At 37.1% G+C, this 19,031-nt stretch overlaps 1 protein-coding gene across 1 annotated transcript in view; it reads right to left on the bottom strand.

Annotated features, from left to right (window-relative positions):
- Window positions 1-19,031, bottom strand: part of Wdr44 (WD repeat domain 44) — an 88,934-nt gene that overhangs the window by 16,948 nt on the left and 52,955 nt on the right. Inside the window, exons 8-14 of the mRNA XM_013019833.1 lie at window positions 18,063-18,199; window positions 15,853-15,936; window positions 11,663-11,769; window positions 10,682-10,833; window positions 6,930-7,068; window positions 5,108-5,172; window positions 628-741 (exon numbers count right to left, since the gene is read on the bottom strand). Of these exons, the coding sequence (XP_012875287.1) occupies window positions 628-741; window positions 5,108-5,172; window positions 6,930-7,068; window positions 10,682-10,833; window positions 11,663-11,769; window positions 15,853-15,936; window positions 18,063-18,199 (798 nt within the window). The remainder of the gene's footprint in view (window positions 1-627; window positions 742-5,107; window positions 5,173-6,929; window positions 7,069-10,681; window positions 10,834-11,662; window positions 11,770-15,852; window positions 15,937-18,062; window positions 18,200-19,031) is intronic.

The raw sequence follows: 19,031 nt of genomic DNA, 5'->3' as shown, positions 1-19,031 counted from the left end.
AAGGCTAGCGCTCTACCACTTGAGCCACAGTGCCACTTCCGGCTTTTTTTCTTTTTGCTTATGTGGTGCTGAGGAATCGAACCCAGGGCTTCATGCATGCAAGGCAATTGCTCTACCACTGAGCCACCTTCCCAGCCCCTCCATGAGACTCTTATCTCTACTAAATTACCAAAAAGAAAAAAAGAACTGGAAGTGGGGCTGTGGCTCAAGTGGTAGAGTGACAGCTTTGAACAAAAGAAGCTCATGGTGAGTACAGTCCCTTTACTCCTGCTCAGCAAGAGAACCATCACCACAAAATGAATTGCTAAATGAGAAATTAATTTTATGAATGTAGATTAGCTCTAGAACAGGCTTGAGTAGATTGATTAGCCTTTCCTTTGTAGTTGAAGTCATATCCACTTTGCTGAGGATACGTAACAAATATACACACAGGTCTATATAGATGCTGTTAGGTAATAAACATTTTGCTCATTACCCATCCTGCTATCTCTCTGTTAAACTTAGATTACTTCCACAGAGGATGTGTGAACATCCTAACAGCAGTGTGATAATCATACAAATAAAATATTTCTTTTTATCCCAAAGTCAAAGTACACTTAATTTATATATAATTCAATAATGCCTTACTTTAGACCATGAAAGATCAAGGAGATCAGCAGTATGTCCTTTATATTTGCAGAAGGGCCGCTGCCGAAATGGTGCATTTTTGTCATCAGGGTCTTCGTCAGTTCCACTGCATACCTAGGTAGACATAAAAACAAAGTTTAAAAGTAAGATGTAAAACTGGCCTGCCAAAGGCTTTAGGCACTGTCCACCTCACCTGTTACCCTCATCAGTTTGTATGATGCCTAACTGAAATATATTTTTTCAAGAACAGCCTTCCAAACTGGCCTGGAGCTCTGTGTAGCCCAAGTTGGTCTTGAACCTGCAATCTTCCTACTTATACCTAATAGTAATGAAGTGATAGGCATGTACCACCACAGAGCCTTAATGAAATCTTGAGCCACCAAAAAGAAGACTCTTCTTTGCATTGATTGACTACTTGTCACCTTTTCAACTCTTTTCCTAGACAAACCAGGCTTATTCCTGAAGAGATCCAATTCCCTCCCTAACAGGGGCTCTACTATGTTCTGTTCCATTAGAAGACATAGGATCAGCATAGGGGTGAGTCATGACTGATGTCAACTAACATTAGCTCATTGCCCTTGGAGTGATGGCTGGTGTTAGGCACAAGGCATGTGTTTAATTTTCATGAACTAGACATAAGGAACAAATTATGGGAGTGGGGAAAAAAGGGGAAACTTCCACAGTGATTTCTTCATTCTTAAAAAGGAGTACCCACTGGGCACTGATGGCTCACTTGTGTAATCCTAGCTATTTAGGAGGCTGAGATCTGAGGATTGTGGCTCGAAGCCAGCCTGGGCAGAAAAGTCCCTGTGAGATTTTATCTCCAATTATCCACTAAAAAAATGGAAGTAGCACTGTGGCTCAAATGAAGCAGTGCTAGTGTTGAGCAAAAGAGCTCATAGACAGCTCCTAAGCCCTGAGTTCAAGCCCCATGACTGTGTGTGGGGGGCGGGGGAGCAGAGAGGGAAGGGAGCAACCTTAATGTATCTATGGATCTTTCCTTTCTTGCCTTTAAACATTGTTCTCTTCATGTGACACTTAAGACTGTAAGACTGTAGCAGCCATCTTAGGACCATGAGGGGAAAAAAGCCCAGGGGAATAGAACAAATCACAAAACAAAAAGATATAGGAGATGACACTATTGAGCTACTGAAGTTACAGAGTGAGAAAAGCCTTAGTTCTAGATCTGCTATCTCATGGGGTAAGCCATTTTCAGTTGGGTTTGTTATGAAGTTAAAGAGATAGGTAGAAAATAATGTCCTGAGTAATGTGTGCCACGGTGCCACGGTTTTTTAGCAACTCCTTGGAATAGATATTAATGCTATGAACATGAAGGAATTAGAACATAACTGAAGCATAAAGATGTTAAAATAACAGACAGTTAGCTATGAACATCAGAAACAAAGCAAGAATGTAAATCAGCTAATTTGTCCAGATTTATCCTTCAGTTTATTTATTTATTTTTTGAGTCTGGTCATGGGGCCTGAACTCTGGGCCTGAGCGCTATCCCTCAGTTCTTCAGCTCAAGGCTAGTGCTCTACCACTTGAGCCACAACGCCACTTCTGGCTTTTTTCTTTTTGCTTATGTGGTGCTGAGGAATCGAACCCAGGGCCTCATGCATGCAAGGCAAGCGCTCTATCACTGAGCCACCTTCCCAGCCCTATCCTTCAGTTTATATATGTATGTATGTATGTATGTATGTATGTATGTATGCATGCATGCATGCATGCATGTATGTTGGTCCTGGGCACTGTCCCTGAGCTCTTTTTGCTCAATGCTAGCAATCTACCACTTGATCCACACAGTGCTATTTCCATCTTTTTCTGTGATTAACTGGAACTAAGAATCTCATAGACTTTCCTGCCTTGCTGGCTTTAAACCACAATGCTCAAATCTCAGCCTCCTGAGTAGCTAGGATTACAGGCGTGAGCCACCAATGCCTGGCCTCTTCAACTGTTTTAGAGGATGTGCCATGAAAAGAAATGGTGTGCTAGCTAAGCCTTGCAATATTTACAGAAGGGTGCATACAGAGATGAGTATGGACAAAGTTCTGTGGGGATATAGTAAGGGATTAAACGGAAATGTATTTTGAGGCCACATCTAAATACCTTCTGTCTTCTAGTACATTCTAGCTGGTTGCTCATGGCTGACATCTGTACTTCTATATACTCAGGGAGGGCAAGATCTGGAGGATCATGGTTTGAAGCCAGCAGGAAAGAAATGTCCATAAGACTCCATCTCCAAAATATTCAGCAAAAAGCCATGTTGGACACCAGGATGAGGGCAATTTTAACACCATATGTATATGTATAATAAATATATATTATTGATTTTTATTATTTTATCTATTTTTTGTTAGGGAATAAGTCAAGAGCCTTGTGCATGATAAGTACTTATTCTACAAGTTGAGCTAACATCTCCAGTCCTACAATATTTTTAAATAATCTTGTATATAAAGAAAGGTTTTATGCTATGTTATTTTCTTCTTGTAGTGTCATGTTGGTGTTCAAATGTTTCAGAGCATTCAGATTTCAGATTAGGGATGCTCAACCTATCTTGGTTATTTGGGATATCAAAATGAGTAAGACATCTTATCCTCTTAGGGTCTGTTCTTAATATAGTTGTCAGAGTGGAGCCAGGGGAGAAAAAGAAAATGCTACTAAAATACAATGCATCTGTGACTGAAGAAGACAAAATGAAACTCACTGAGGACTGTAAAATAATATGAGGTAGGGGAGGTCAGGAAAGGGAAGGTTTGTGAAGAGTGGCTAATCTGCCTAAAGTACTGTATATGCATGTGTGAAACATCACTGTGGAACCCCTTTGAATGAATATACACTTAAAAATGAATGACAGGAACGTAAAACAGGTCCTGTTCTGAGTGTGGGTACTAGTGGGAGGAAGAGAGAATGAGAGGGTGAAGGAAGGTGAATATGGTTAAAGTATTTTATGTATATGTAATAAAAAATGGAACAATGGCAGCTCTGGTGGCTCATGCCTGTAATTGTTTTCCTTCCCTCCCTCCCTCCCTTCCTTCCTTCCTTTCTTTCCTTTCTTTTGTTTCTTTCTTTCTCTTTCCCTCTCCTTCCCTCCCTTCCTCTTTCCTCTTTTCCTTTCTCTTTCTCTCTTTTCCTCTTTCTCTTCTTCTTCCCTTCCTTTCCTTCGGTCCTTCCCTTGTCTCTCTTTCTCTCCTTTCCTCCCTTCTCTCTTTTGATGGTAATATTAGGGGTCTAAACTCATGGCCTTAAGTGTTTGCTCTAACACTTGAGCCATGCCCCTAACCCTTTTTGCTTTAGTTATTTTTCAGGAAAGATCATTAATTTTTCTGTCAAAGAACTATAATATTCCTCTTTTAAAAGGTTCTGTATTCAATCAAGACTGCAATTATACTAAAGGATTAGGAGGGGATTAGAGAGAATTAGGGAAGAATCTGTAATAATATTGTTGAAATAAGCATAATAGGAGATGGTACAGATAGTGTGTTTTGAACAATAATTAATGCATGGAAACTTTATGATAAATTAATAAAAGCCAGCCATTTTCCCTAAAGCAAAATAGTTAAAGTTTACCACTCTATTAGTGAAGACTTAGGGAAGAGGTGGACTAAGATACAAGGTGGATTTGAATGGATAAAAGGGAGACAGAGCATGTCAAGAGAAGGGCAACACTAGGAATCAGGACACAGTGACTGCTAGTAGGGTACAGTAGCAGGCCTACTAGGTCAGCATGGGGCAGGATGACAATAATATGAAAAACTGTAAAGTACAGTTCATTGCCTGAAATTAGCCAAAAGACTAGACAAAGAAACAAATAAACACGGAAGACAAGGTAAGTAATATCAGCATGAAAGTATATACCATATACTATTAGAACACAGATGAGGAACTATTTTGCCTATGGAATTTGGAGAAAACTAATTAGAAGGTAACATATTTCAATTGCACATTCAAGAATGACTAGGTCTTTGCCTTGAAAGAAATGGAACAAAGAAAGCATTCTGGGGCAAATATCATGCTCCATAAAAGACATGAAAGTGATGGTGTTTAGGATATAGGCCTATATCCAGCATGGCAAATAGGACAGGTGCTAGGGAATGACAAGTGAGTTAAAAATATAAAATGAAGCAATATTAGAAAAAACATTTTTCAGAGGCGATAAGGAGCTGTCAGCAAAACTTCAATAAAATGGCATCCATTATTATTATTTTAAAAGTATATAATATGGATATGAAGGAGGGGATTTTGTTTTATCTAAATTTACATGAGTGGATTGGTTACCTTGAGTAATATTTACTTTCTGGCAACCTTTAAATATCTAATTTCATTTATCAATTCTAATAGAAGAAACACTTCTTTGTAATGCTACATCTCAATTTTAATTAAGTGTGTTCAAGCAACCAATTTCTGATTAACAAAAAGTTATTTTATGGCAAACAAATCATCACATTTTATAATAGTAACCATAAAACAATGAACATACCCCTGTATCTGTATCAGATTTTGATGAACTTAGACTTTCCTGAGAAGGTGATGGGGATACACGTCCTAAAAACAGCATAATAATCATAATAAGTCATACATATATACATAAAGTCATATATGTATGTGTATATATATATATCTATATATATATATATACACACACACACACACCAAAAACACTCAGAAACAATAATGTGATAATACCTAATTAACAGTCATAGAATAGTCTGGAAAAATAAATTTGCTAAAAAATAAGCTTATAAACATAAAATATTTATCTTTATCATTTTAAATATTTTTAAATAAAATGATTTATAAAAGTCTTTCTAAGCCAGTAAGCAAAATGCTATCAAATCCTCAGTATTCATAGTGAATACATTCTTACTTATTGTAACAAGTAACAAGAGGAACAAGAAAGGGTTAAGTAAGAGAGGGTCTGGGCTGAGGTTATGTTGCAAGGGCCACTTGAAATAGTCTTTGCTCTAGGCAGGAAAAGAAATGATCCAATAAACGCAGTTTAGTTGGCAAACACATCATCATCTTCAATTATGTATTACAACATAGCACAAATAAATTCACCAGGTTTTTCTTTTTTTCCCTCATATGTCAGGCTATTAATCATTCACATATCCATGGGTCAGAACCTTGAGCATAGACATACCTTTCTTCTCTCTGCCAGCCATAGACAGAAAATGGGAACAGTCAGTGCTCACACCTGTGTTGCCTCTAGGGTCAGTTCACAAGGGTTTTCTAAAGAACACAGGGCCTAGCTAGCAAGCTTAATGAATGTCTCTAGACCTTTGGCTTCTTGACTAAATTCTATATTTTTACCCATGGCCTCTCTACCATCCTCAATCCATCCCTCTCTACCATCCCTCATCCCAGATGACTGGGAGGGAGAAAATGTGTGGAGAAAATTATTGTATAAATAATTATAAGGAATCCCTACTTACATCAATTCTGTATAGTTTCACGAAAACTTACCATGAGACATACTTTTCATAGATACAATCAATGTTTATGCATATAATATTTTGAAGTTTACCTTTCCAGTTAATGTTTATTATGTGTTTCTTTATATAATGACAATATTAATTCACTTTTTGTATGACTGTTTCCTTAATCATTATTTATCTATTGAGGGGATATGCATTATTTTCAATCATTATTTATTTATTGAGGGGATATGCATTATTTTCATTCTTTATCTGATTTAATTAGCTATTTCCTTCTAACCTAGGATAGAAATGTAGGTTGCGAGGGGAAACAAAGTAACTATTTTCAGTGGTTCATGAAATTAGCTACAGAATACATTGGAAAAAAGATAAATCAAAAGCTTTTAATTGTGGTGGCTCTTTGCATTGAGGTTAGAGGCATTTTGCTGTTCACTTGCATTACTTTTAATTGGCTTCTCTTGGAGAGAAGGAAAAGCTACATAGCTTGGGTTGGCCTCTTGCCTCAGCCTCTCAAGTGGTGAGATTACAGGCACATTACACAAAACTCAACAATATTTTGGCTATTATCCTAAGTAATGATAACAAATGACTTCCAGATATATGCTGCATATTCCTTATTAGATTTTGTGCTTTTTCAGATTTTGGAGTATTTGCACCGAATTCACAACTTGAGTGCCCCTAAAATGAAACTCTGAAATCCAAAATGCTCTAAAATATGAAACGTTCTAAGCATCCTGCTGGTGTTTGGCAAGTTACAGATTATAGGGTATTTGTAATTTTGGCTTTTTGGATTAGGGATGCTCAACTTATATTGAACCTAACAAAAATTCTAGATTTACATATTTTTAGATGAATGAAATATACCTTCAGTATTATATTTCATTCGCATATTGTTGAAATAGTCAAAAGCATTTTTTAAAGCCCATATTCTCACGACATTGTCTTGTCCAGCTGAGGCAAGTAATCGGCCACAGTGAGAAAATTTCATGGTCCAAACAGCTCCCTATGAAAACAAAACAAGGTTTAAAGTTTTTACTTTAAAAGTGTAGAGACAAACCCAGATGCCCCACTACAGATGAATGGATCAAAAAATTGTGGTACCTATATACAATAGAATATCATGTGACCATTAGGACAAAATAATGACTTTACAGGGAAATGGATGGAACTAGAACAAATCATTTTGAGTGAGGTAAGCCAAGAGCAAACAAACAGCACATGGTCTCCCTGCTACGTGGATGTTAAATTCAAAATGCAAGGAAATATGACATAGTAAACAGGACTGGAGAAACAAAGGACCTCTACTTAATTCGTCATATCATTTCTAAATAACTCCATGTTCTTGAGTACATATGTGGTATATATATATATATATGTCCACATCTGAGGGAAGCTAAGAGGAGGGCACAGAATCAGAGGAAAATAGGAAAATATACAACAGAGGGGCCCATCAGCTGCACTGAACATCAATGAAAATGAACTAAGCAACTCAAGGGCAGTGATGGGAGAGAGGGAATGGGAGGGAAAGAGGGAATGACTTACACTAAGCAAAAGGAAAGCAATGTACATATCATCTGATGTGGAAGAAATAGTTGTATTGTCAAAGCTCATAGAATTCACGAACTTTATAGACCATGATAATGACAATTTGCATTGTGAAGGTTAAAATGTGTTTGTGACTTTAACTAAATATCACCATCCCACAATACTGTGAAATGCGTGAAATTTATGTAATCACTTAATCTCAATAAAAATTATTTAAAAATATAGACATTAAACCAAATGGAAAAAAATATTCTGAACTGTACATAGTAAGATAATGTTCACATTACTAATACTACTCATGGCTGGAAGTACAATGTTGCTATTATGTCACAAATGAATTTTAGAAGATAGGCAGGATAGGAAATTTATAGTTTGTCAAAATTTAAACTCATAACCTCAAGCCATAGTCACATATGAATAAAAACAGGAGACCTAAGGTAACCAGTAATCATAATTAGAAAAGCACAAATCTAAGTTTGGAACTTCAGTCCCGGGGCTGAACATCAAGGGGGAAAGAAAGTTCTTTGCATGGCACTAGCAACTTCTAAACAGGATGGAGGAGAATAAAGCTGCCTGAACCAAGACCCTTATGTTACTGGGCACTTAGAAGAAATACTGAAATGGTATAGTTCCGAGCTATTTTCCTCCTTAGGAACAAGGCTCTGCAACATTATTATACTGAAAACACTGGGGAAGTGTGTGGATATATTGGGAGAATGAAGGATTAAAGAATATCAATTCTTAAATTAGAAAGACCAAATCCTATTACAATAAATAATAATAGTCCTATTATAATAAATAGTAAGACATCTATTTATATAAAAAAGATTATACAACTTAGAAGCAGTGACTCATTTACTGAAACAACATTTCTATAAAAGTCAACTGTAGTAAAAATTTATCATTCTGTTTGGGCATGATGGTTCACACCTATAATCCCAGCTATTGGGGACTACTGGATTGTGCTTCAAAGACAGTCTCAACAAGAATTAAGACATTATCTCAAAAACAAAACCAAACTGCATGTGAGCTAGAATCTGGTGGCTCATAACTATAATCCTAGCTACTGAGGAGGCTGAGATCTGAGGAACATGATTTGAAGCAGACTAGGCAGAAAACTCTTTGAGTCTCTTAATCTCAATTGACCATCAAAAACCTGGAAGTAGAGCTGTGGCTCAACTGGTAGACTGCTATCCTTAAGCAAAAAAAAGCTCAGGAACAGCACCTAAGTCCTGAGTTCAAGCCCCAGGACTGGCACACACATGAAAAACAAAACTGCATGTAGTGGTTCACATGTTTGGTTCCAGTTACTTTGGGGAGGGGGGAAGATTATGGTTTGAGGCGAGCTGGGACAAAGGTAACACCTATATCTAAAAAAACAAACTAAAAGCAAAAGGACTAGGAGGTGTGGCTCAGGTGGTGCTTGCCTAGCAAGCATTAAACCATGAGTTCTGTTTCTGGCACTATAAAAATAAGATTTAGAATTTGGACCCCACTACAAAAAGATTTTACTTAAACAAGAAATAATGAGCTGGGGCTGGGAAGGTGGCTCAGTGGTAGAGTGCTTGCTTTGCATACATGAGGCCCTGGGTTCTATCCCTCAGCACCACATAAACAGAAAAAGCCAGAAGTGGTGCTGTGGCTCAAGTGGTAGAGTGCTAGGCCTTGAGCTGAAGAGCTGAGGGACAGCACCCAGGCCCAGAATTCAAGCCCCATGACAGACAAATAAATAAATAAATAAACAGCTGGATGCTAGTGGCTCATGACTATAATCCTAGCTACTCAGAAGGCTGACATCTGAGGATCATGGTTCAAAGACAGCCCAAGCAGAAAAGTCCCCATGGGACTCTTATCTTCAATTAACCACTCAAAAACCAGAAGTGGAGCTGTGGCTCAAAGTGGTAGAGTACTAGCCATGAGCAAAAGAGCTCAGGGACAGCACTCAGGCCCTGAATTCAAGCCCCACATCTGACAAACAATAATTATAAAATAAATAATGAGAGAAATATTACAGGACAATTAATCAGATTCCTTAGTAAAGGTAGAATAATCAACTCAAATATTTTGTGTATGGATTGCAGGAACCAAAATTTAAATTCCAATTCTGCTTTCATGTGATGTTTATAATTGCTTCCTTCTAGGTAAGTTAACTTTATCATTAAATTCTCCATCAATTCCCTGATCAAGTGTACAGTATCATTTATACAGTTTTGAGCTTTACTGCCATCTTCCCTATGCTGATACTTTTAGCAAATAACTATAATCATATATATAATATATATAATAATATATATAATCTATATTGGTACTTTTATTTTATTTTATTCTTTTGGCAGTGCCAGGGGTGGAGCCTAGAGCCTCACACATGCTAGGTAAGTATTTTACCACCACTGAGCTACATTCTCAGCCTGGTACATTTAAATTCTGAGAGAGAACATGAATATCTACCCTTCCCCATGTTCTGAGTGTCTTACTTAAAAAATTATATGGAGCTTCTGAAAAATTGGTTTAAATTATTTAAAATAGAGTGGGGGGGTGAAATTTTAAACATTTTGTAAACTGATAGACCATCCTCTAAAATAACTGCTTTAGGGTTTTGTTTCTCTCCATATCTTGTTTAATGATAGAGGTCTAGAGTTTATGTATTCAAAACCTCACTTCTCTAACAATACTTTAGAGATCAACTCTGTATTACTTATTATTTAAATTATAAATTCACCCTTCTTCCTTTTAAAACCTTTTTTTTGGTGTGTGTGGTGATACTAGCACTTGAACTTAGGACCTTTGAGCTTGGTCAGCTTGGTTGCTCATGGCTAGCACTCTACTACCTGAGCTATGCCTCCAGCCCAGTTTCTTGCTGGTTAATTGGAGAGAGGAATCTCACAGACTTTTCTGCCAAGGCTGGCTTTGAACTACACTTCTTCAGGACTCAGCATCTCAAGTAACTAGGATTACAGGCAGAGCCATTGGTGCTTGGCTTAAATTTTTTAGGTAGGCTAACAAAAGTACATATATAGATAGAGATCAGTTTAACAGGCTAAAGTATTTCTCTCAACAAAAAGGTTGTTTACCATATGTTCGCCACTAAGATCTTGTACCACTTTGATCTGATCAAAGTCATAAGGTCCTTTGAAACCATGTGCTGCTTTGAATTTAACTGGTCTTGTATAGGGCATTCCTTCATCATCACTTGATGAAGGATCATCTTGATCAGTATGAAACACTAAAGAGAAAAGTAATATAAATGATTAGTAGCTGGTACAGATATAGCAGCTATTATATTTTCATCTCTACTGTTTACCAAGAGAATTCATTAAAAATAAGAACTATTTGTCTATTATTATATTACATATTGGTTAAAAGTAGGGAATCTGGTTCTAGACTGCCTGGGTTCAAATCTAGCTTTGTTATTTATTATCTGTGTGATCTAACAGGCAAGTTACTCCATGTTTTTATGCCTCTCAGTTTTCTCACCTATAAAATGGGGAATTAAATGATGGTGTTTACTTCATACGGATTAAATAAATTAATATAGGTAAAGTGCCTACCACCATATCTGGTGCAGAATAAGTACTATATAAGCATTTGTTAAATTTAAAAAATGAATACAGTAACAGTAAAAGCACAGGAAGTTAAGATCTGTGAAATTTTACCTAATTTTGAAAACCTGAAAACTTAAATGGCCTTACAAAAGTAATTTACAACTTATTGAGTAATAAATATTTCTAGGTTGTCAAAAATCACAAAACATGTACAATTTCTTTTTTTTTCTCTTTTTTTTAAATTGTGAAAATACCGTACAGAGAGGTTACAATTACATGGACAAGATAATGATCCTCCCCGCCCCAACATGTACAAATTCATATTTAAGATATATAAATTTATTTCCTTCAAACACAAGAAATTAAATGACAGAGTAATTTATGATTTACTGAAATATTAAGGATGTTAGCTATAAAGGTTTATTATATTCAATAGAGTGCTTCCTATAATCTATAAATTTAGATGATTGAAAATTAAGTATTGAGCTGAAACGTTCTCATTTTACTGACCTTCATCTCTTACACTTTTAACTTTATTTATAGCACGTTCCCCATATTCCTCAGCAAGGTGCTTTGCTCTCTTTACTGATTTCCCAAGGAATTTCTTTAGTTGAGTCCTTAAAAAAAGTACACAAGAAAAAAAAAAGTACACAAGAAATTGGTAATACAATTTGTTAAAGTTCAATAATCCACAAATAAACTTATTAGTTGTGATTGGTTAACTATGAAATAAAGTGAGTTCCCAATTCCCTTGTTTTATGGAATAACATATGCAAGTCAATATTCTGCAAAGTATATACAGTTTCTCCAAATTTACAATATCAGATATTCTTGAGCTTCAGCTTTCCATGGTGAACAATAATTGAGCAGTATAGGTGAAGTGGGATGGGTGTGTTTAAGCAGATACATCATGGTCCCTATCCCTAAACAGTGTGATTTGAAGAGTCTGGGATGAGGCCATGAATATGAAGTGAAATTATTTTGAGAGTTGTTCTTAAGAACAAATTTTACCAATGATAAGCAAGGAAAAAGAAGTTAGTCACTTCTGGATGGGTGGGTGGGGTACACAGGTATAACCCCATCACTCAGGTGGATGAGGCAGGAAAACAATGAATTCTAGGCCAGCCTGAGCTATAAGCTACATAGTGAGACCCTGTCTCAATGAAAAATTTGCTTATATTACAGAATGTGTTGGTTGCTTAAATTGGTTCCTTTGAACCTTCTTTGAGTACATGTAATAAAATTAGGCTGAGTTTTCCCATCAAGTACTCTCAATTACAAGTAATGCAAGTATGAATTGCATGCTTCCATAAATAGGACTTACTGTTTTTTTCAATTAGCTAAATTTCAAATTTCAAAGCCCAGTACATGATAAAACCCAAACCATTAATACACAGGGTAAAATTTTCCCTTCTCATGGGTGTCCATGCTATTAAGGATAAAACTTGCTAAACTTTATATAAGATATTCAATAAAGGGGTTGGGAAGGTGGCTCAGTGGTAGAGCGCTTGCCTTCATGCATGAGGTCCTGGGTTTGATTCCTCAGCACCACATAAGCAGAAAAAGCAGGAAATGGTGCTGTGGTTCAAGCGGTAGATACTAGCCTTGAGCTGTAGAGCTGAGGGACAGGGCCCAGGCCCCAAGTTCAGGCCCCATGACTGGCCAAAAAAAAAAAAGATTCAATAAAGTACTGTTCACGATAGGTAAAAAGTACAATAAGTTTCTATCAACAGAGAAACTGATAGGTGTGGTATGAAATACAATACATCGAATGAGCAAACTTCAGTTCTTCAAATCTGGGCTATTATTGTCTTTGTAACTATTGTATTCTCAGTTCCTAACTCCTATGTCTGGTTCATAGAAAGACTATCACCTATTTACCACTGGTACTGATTAATGAAGAGATGTCCATCATATATTAGATTCTGAATATTTTATTCACTATCGGTATAATGAAATCTCACTTTTGTGAGGAAAAAAAATGTAGGGCTGTGGTATAGCACATGCTTAACCCATACAAGGGCCTAGGTTTTATTTCCTAGCACTGTCAAAAAATTCACAGAGAATATACCAATTATTATACTGATTACTCCTAGGGGATGAGATTATGCAAACTTTGTCTGTTTTACATATTTCTGTTATTACTTGAAAAAAAGCAGAAAACACAGGTGATAATATACTTTTTTGCAGTAGAGAAAATAGAACTTCAGACCTCATTCATGCTAGGCAAGTACTTTAGTGACATTACCATCACTAAATAAATCATTTCTAAAAACAATATAAAGAACTACCTACAACTCCATAAAGATTTTTTCTTTTTTCTTTTTCTTTTATTGCCAGTCCTGGGGCTTGAACTCAGGGTCCAGGCCTGTCCCTGAGCCTCTACCACTTGAATCACAGTGCCACTTCCAGCCTTTTCTGTTTATGTGGTACTGAGGAATTGAACCCACGGCTTCATGCATGCTAGGCAAGCACTCTACCACTAAGCCACATTCCCAGCCCTAAAGTTTTATTTTCTGTATGACTATAGATTTACTACTATCATAAGAGCCCATAAAGTACCTTAATCATTTTGGATGAGACGATTTCTAAAATGTATGCTTTCATGCCTTCTTTTGTGATGCTGAAGATAGAGCCCAGGGCCTTGCATTTGCTATCCAAGTATCCTACCATGGAGCTACATTTCCCAGCCCTCATGACTTCTTTTTGTGCTGGTCCTTGGTGCTGTCCCTGAGCATTTTTGCTCAAGGCTAGTGTTCTACCACTTGAGACATAGAGCCACTTCTGGCTCTTTGGTGGAGAGATAAGAGTCTCACAAACATTTGTTCTGAGGCTGGCTTCAAACTGTGATCCTGAGATCTCAGTCTCCTGAGTAGCTAGGATTACTGGCATGAGCCACTAGTGTGGGTTCCAGTCCAGTCCAGTCCTGGGCACTGTCCCTGAGCTTTTGTGCTCAAGCTTAGTGCTCTACCACTTGAACCAGAACTCCTCTTTTAGCGGTTTGGGGTGGTTAAATGGAGATAAGATCTCACAGACTTTTTCCTGCCTGGGCTGGCTTCAAACTACAATTCGTAGATCTCAGCCTCCTGAGTAGCTAGGGTTACAGGCGTGAGCCACCGGCGCCTGGCTCTTTTTCCTTTTTTTAAAACATTTTTGAATCTGTCTTGTATCTAGCATATTATCTGACAATCTTCTATGTCAATTTATCTTTTGTTGCTTCCTTTTTCTTGTGAGTTCAGGTACTAGATGACTATATTTTAAAAAATGATATACCCATCACATACAGTGGTGTTTAGTATACCTAAGAGACTCTTAGGAAAGTGAGCTTTAGAGCATGGACTATGTGATGACATCTTTCCTGATATTTATCTCTCTTTTGAATCATTACTAATTCTCAGGTTCCTGATAGTTGTCACTGGTACACAGCCAGGCTTTAGATATCTGAGTGCTCATATACTTGCATTTTGGGTACATATTTTTATTAAAATCCTTAATGCTACTTTTGATATACATGGAAAAAATCATTCTCAAGTGGACATTAGATGGCATTACTGCCAATTTAGAGGCCCGTGTACACTGAAGCATAATCCATATACTTACTATGGTGCTGAATGTTAGTGGGAAAATAGAAGAATACCATGATCATGACCATTTTGTGTCATAAAGAGTAGTGCTTAACATGTACTTGTTTTGCATTGTAAATCAGAAAACTGAGATAATATATGATAAAATAAACAAGTTATATTGACTGTAGACATTACTGAAACCGAGAAAAGAAATTTGCTATTAAATGGAATAGTCCGAATCTCATATAGTTAGTTTAGAAAAATAAATAGACTTTGCAAAATTGAAGCTTAAGGAAGGGAAAGAAAAGATAACTTGAAGGACTATCATGTCCTTCTACTAACACTTCTGGTACCTCTCATTAGAAAAATAATGCAAAAATGATATTTTTTTAAACATATCTTCTATCATTCTTTTATTTATTTATTTTTTGTCTATTGTGGGGCCTGAACTCTGGGCCTGGGTGCTGTCCCTCAGCTCTTCAGCTCAAGGCTAGCGCTCTACCACTTGAGCCACAGCGCCACTTCCAGCTTTTTCTGCTTATGTGGTTCTGAGGAATTGAACTCAGGGCCTCATGCATGCAAGGCAAACACTCTACCACTGAGCCACCTTCCCAGCCCCAAAAATGATGTTTGTGAGACACCTTAAAACTGACCAGGGGCTGGGAAGGTGGCTCAGTGGTAGAGCGCTTGCCTTGCATGCATGAGGCCCTGAGTTCGATTCCCCAGCACCACATAAGCAAAAAGAAAAAAAGCCAGAAGTGGTGCTGTGGCTCAAGTGGTAGAGTGCTATCCTTGAGCTGAAGAGCTGAGGGACAGCACCTAGGCCTAGAGTTCAGGCCCCACGACCGGACCCGCCCCCCCCCAAAAAAAACCCAAAAAACTGACCAATACAATTTCAAGGAATTCATAATCATGTTGTTTGTGGCCTGGGAGTAATGGCAGTAGGGGGTCATATAAACTGGATAGAACATAGATTTAAAACTATTTGGGAGTTCTCATATTTTTCTAAGAAATACTTAAAAAGAAGAAAAAGGCCTGCTTAGCAAACATGAGGCTCTGAGTTCAACCTCCAGGTCTGGTGAAAAATGTTAAAGTGTACATTAAAAAGAAGAAAAAGGATGTACTGCAACTCACGTTTTCTGTTTTAATCGACCACCATCAGTATCTGTTGCTTGAGACTGTAACTTCTCTTCATCATCTGACTGGGCTGCATCATTACTATAAGAAGGCATAGTTATTTATTTATTTATTTTTATTGTGAAAATACCATACAGAGGGGTTACAATTACATGGGCAAGGTAGTGAGTACATTTCTTATCAAGCATTGTTGCCTCCTCCTTTGTTTCCCGTTCCCATCCCTTCCCATCTCCCACCTCCCCAACCCCCCAACCCCCACTTCCTCCACGCCCGGCCAAAGTTGTAAAGGAACCAACCCAGAAGCCCCTCAGTAGATGAATGAATCAAGAAAATGTGGTATATATACACAATGGAATTCTATGCCTCCATCAGAAAGAATGACACTGCCCCATTTGTTAGGAAATGGAAAGACTTGGAAAAAATTATATTAAGTGAAGTAAGCCAGGCCCAAAGAATCATAGATCTCATGATTTCCCTTATTTGCAAAAGTTAGTATATGTCTGAGACAAGCAGAAAAGGTCAGATAAGTTGATGTTAGGTGAAATGAACCCCAAGATGAGTACTCAAATGTTTTTTCTTTCTTGTGATTGTTTCTAACATATTTATAAGATGATTTCTTTGTTGCTTTGTATGTCCCTCCCCCACAGTATAATCCCTGCTTTTCATTGTATTTGATGTTGGTATAATTTGTGGAGAGGAATGGAAAAAACAAATCGTTTAAATAGAGATACAGGTGGACCCACTGCAACAATGAGATGTATGAGGCATAATTATTTTAAAAGAAAACACTTCTACTACACTTACTCCATAATCCACTAATAAGAATAAAATACTTTGTTAATAAGTTTTATATCATTTTATCTTAATGATGATCCTGAGATTTAAAAGCTTCAGAGCCTAAAGATTAGAATCATTAAGCAAGATGCAAATGTACAAAATTTAAGTGAAAGCAATTTAGTAACTTCTGAAAAACTTACTAAAGACAAGGCATTTTTTCTGTGCAAATGTGTTGCATAGAACAATAATTTAACTTGTAGATATGTTCCTCCCAGCTTGTCAGTATTACATTTAATAAAAGGGCTTTTAACTTAGACATGATGGTCCATGCTTGTAATCTCAGCTATTCAGGAAGCAGAGGTAGGTGGTTCACCAATTGGAAGTAAACCTGGACAAAGTTAACAAGACCTTATCTCAAAAAAAAAAAAAAACAAAACAAATAAAGGGCTGAGGCATGGCTCAAATAGTACAGTGCTTGCCTAGCATGTGTGAGGCCCTGGGTTCAATCCCCAGTACCATATATACCAAAAAGAAATTATTTCTTAGATTTCCATAAAATCTCACTATAAAGCACTTACTTAATTTACAAAAATGGTGTAGATACTTACAAATTTTATACTTTTTTTTGTCAGTTGTGGAGCTTGAACTCTGGGCCTGAGTGCTACCCCTGAGCTCTTCAGCTCAAGGTAAGCACTCTACTGCTTGAGCCACAGAGCCACTTCCGGTTTTCTAGTGGTTTATTGGAGATAAGATTCTCACGGACTTTCCTGCCCCAGCTGGCTTTGAACTGTGATCTTCGTATCTCAGCCTCCTGAGTAGCTAGGATTACATGCGTGAGCCACCAGCGGCCAGCTTAAAATGTATGATCTTTACAATACGGTTTCAGAAGATTGTTCACCCCACATGAATATTTTTTTCAGTCCTGGGGGTGAATTCTGGGCTTGGGCGCTGTCCCCGAGCTCTTCAGTTTAAGGTGAGCACATTATATCACTTGAGCCACAGTGCCACTTTGGTTTTCTGGTGGTTAATTGGAGATAAGGAGTCTCACAGACTTTCCTGCTCGGGTTGGCTTTGAACTGTGATCCTCAGTTCTCAGCCTCCTGAGTAGCTAAGATTACAGGTGTGAGTCACCAGAATCCAGCTCCCACATGACTCTATAGTCTCAATGTTTTCATACTGTCTGTAGTATCATAAAATAATTTTAAAAGAAGAGAAATGAAATACTATGGGATTTCAGATTTAACCTATTTTTTCCCCAAGTAACTGCATACTTGTGAGGGAGAACATAAAAAAATATACCCATTGCCTGATTTACTTCCATTTCAGATTAAAAGACTGAACGTAACTAAACTAAGGACGATAGCAGTTTTTACACAGAAATTTTCACCACTGAGAACTACTATAAATGATAAAGAACAGTGTGCCCATACCTTACATATTCTTTGGTCCTTCTCATGATATGTAGCGTCAGAGGATTAATACCTGTTGGCAGTTTCTCTTCAGCAAGACTTAAAGGTATTTCTTCTCCAGTGTCTAGGTTCTTAATCATTACACTAGCTAAAATTTCCTATGATGAAAAATAACATCAAGATGACCTACAATTTAATTATCTTTTTGAATCTACAGAAGCCTAAAACATGTAGAATGTCTATACATACTATGCCCAATAATTTGTAACATCATTATTGAGATATAATTTTATGCCATATAATGCACTTAAAGCATATAATTTAATGGCTTTTAGCATATTGAGAGTTGCGAAACCATTACTACAAAGAAAAGGAAAATCTCCTACCCATTAGCAGACACAACTCATTTCCCTTTCCTCCTGGTCCCTGGCAATTACTAATCTACTTTCCATCTCTATGGATTTGCCTATTCTTGAAATCTCATATAAATCCAATCATATGGCCTATAGCTTTCTGTGAGTGCATTATTTCAGTTTAGCATGCTATTTAAATGTTCATCAATGTTATAGCATATATCAATACTTATTCTTTTTATGATGGGTTTTTGGTAGTACTGAGGTTTGAATTGGGTGCCTCATGTTCACTTAGAGAACGTGTGAACTTGCTTGCTTGGCTGGTACTCTACAACTACAGCAAGACCTCCAGCATGGCTTTGTGCTAGTTGTGTTGGAGACAGTCCCATGGACTTTTCTACCCAAGCTGGCTTTGAACTGTGAGCTTCCAGATCTTAGCCTGCTAAGAGGCTAGGTATGAGCTACTAATACCTGGCAGCAAGTTCATTTAAAACACAATTTTTATAAAAATATAGATTTTGCCTTCAATTCATATATCCCACAATATACTGGTATGAAAGTGTATTAAGTCAGAGATGCAAGATTCAGCATAACAAGAAAACTCCCAAACTAAGACATCTTTTTTTTTTTTTTTGGT

This window comes from Dipodomys ordii, unplaced genomic scaffold (assembly GCF_000151885.1).
Source record: "Dipodomys ordii isolate 6190 unplaced genomic scaffold, Dord_2.0 Scaffold47, whole genome shotgun sequence".
Lineage (NCBI taxonomy): Eukaryota > Metazoa > Chordata > Mammalia > Rodentia > Heteromyidae > Dipodomys > Dipodomys ordii.
The sequence above is the reverse complement of the archived record's forward strand: the minus strand, read 5'-3'. Positions and strand labels throughout refer to the sequence as shown.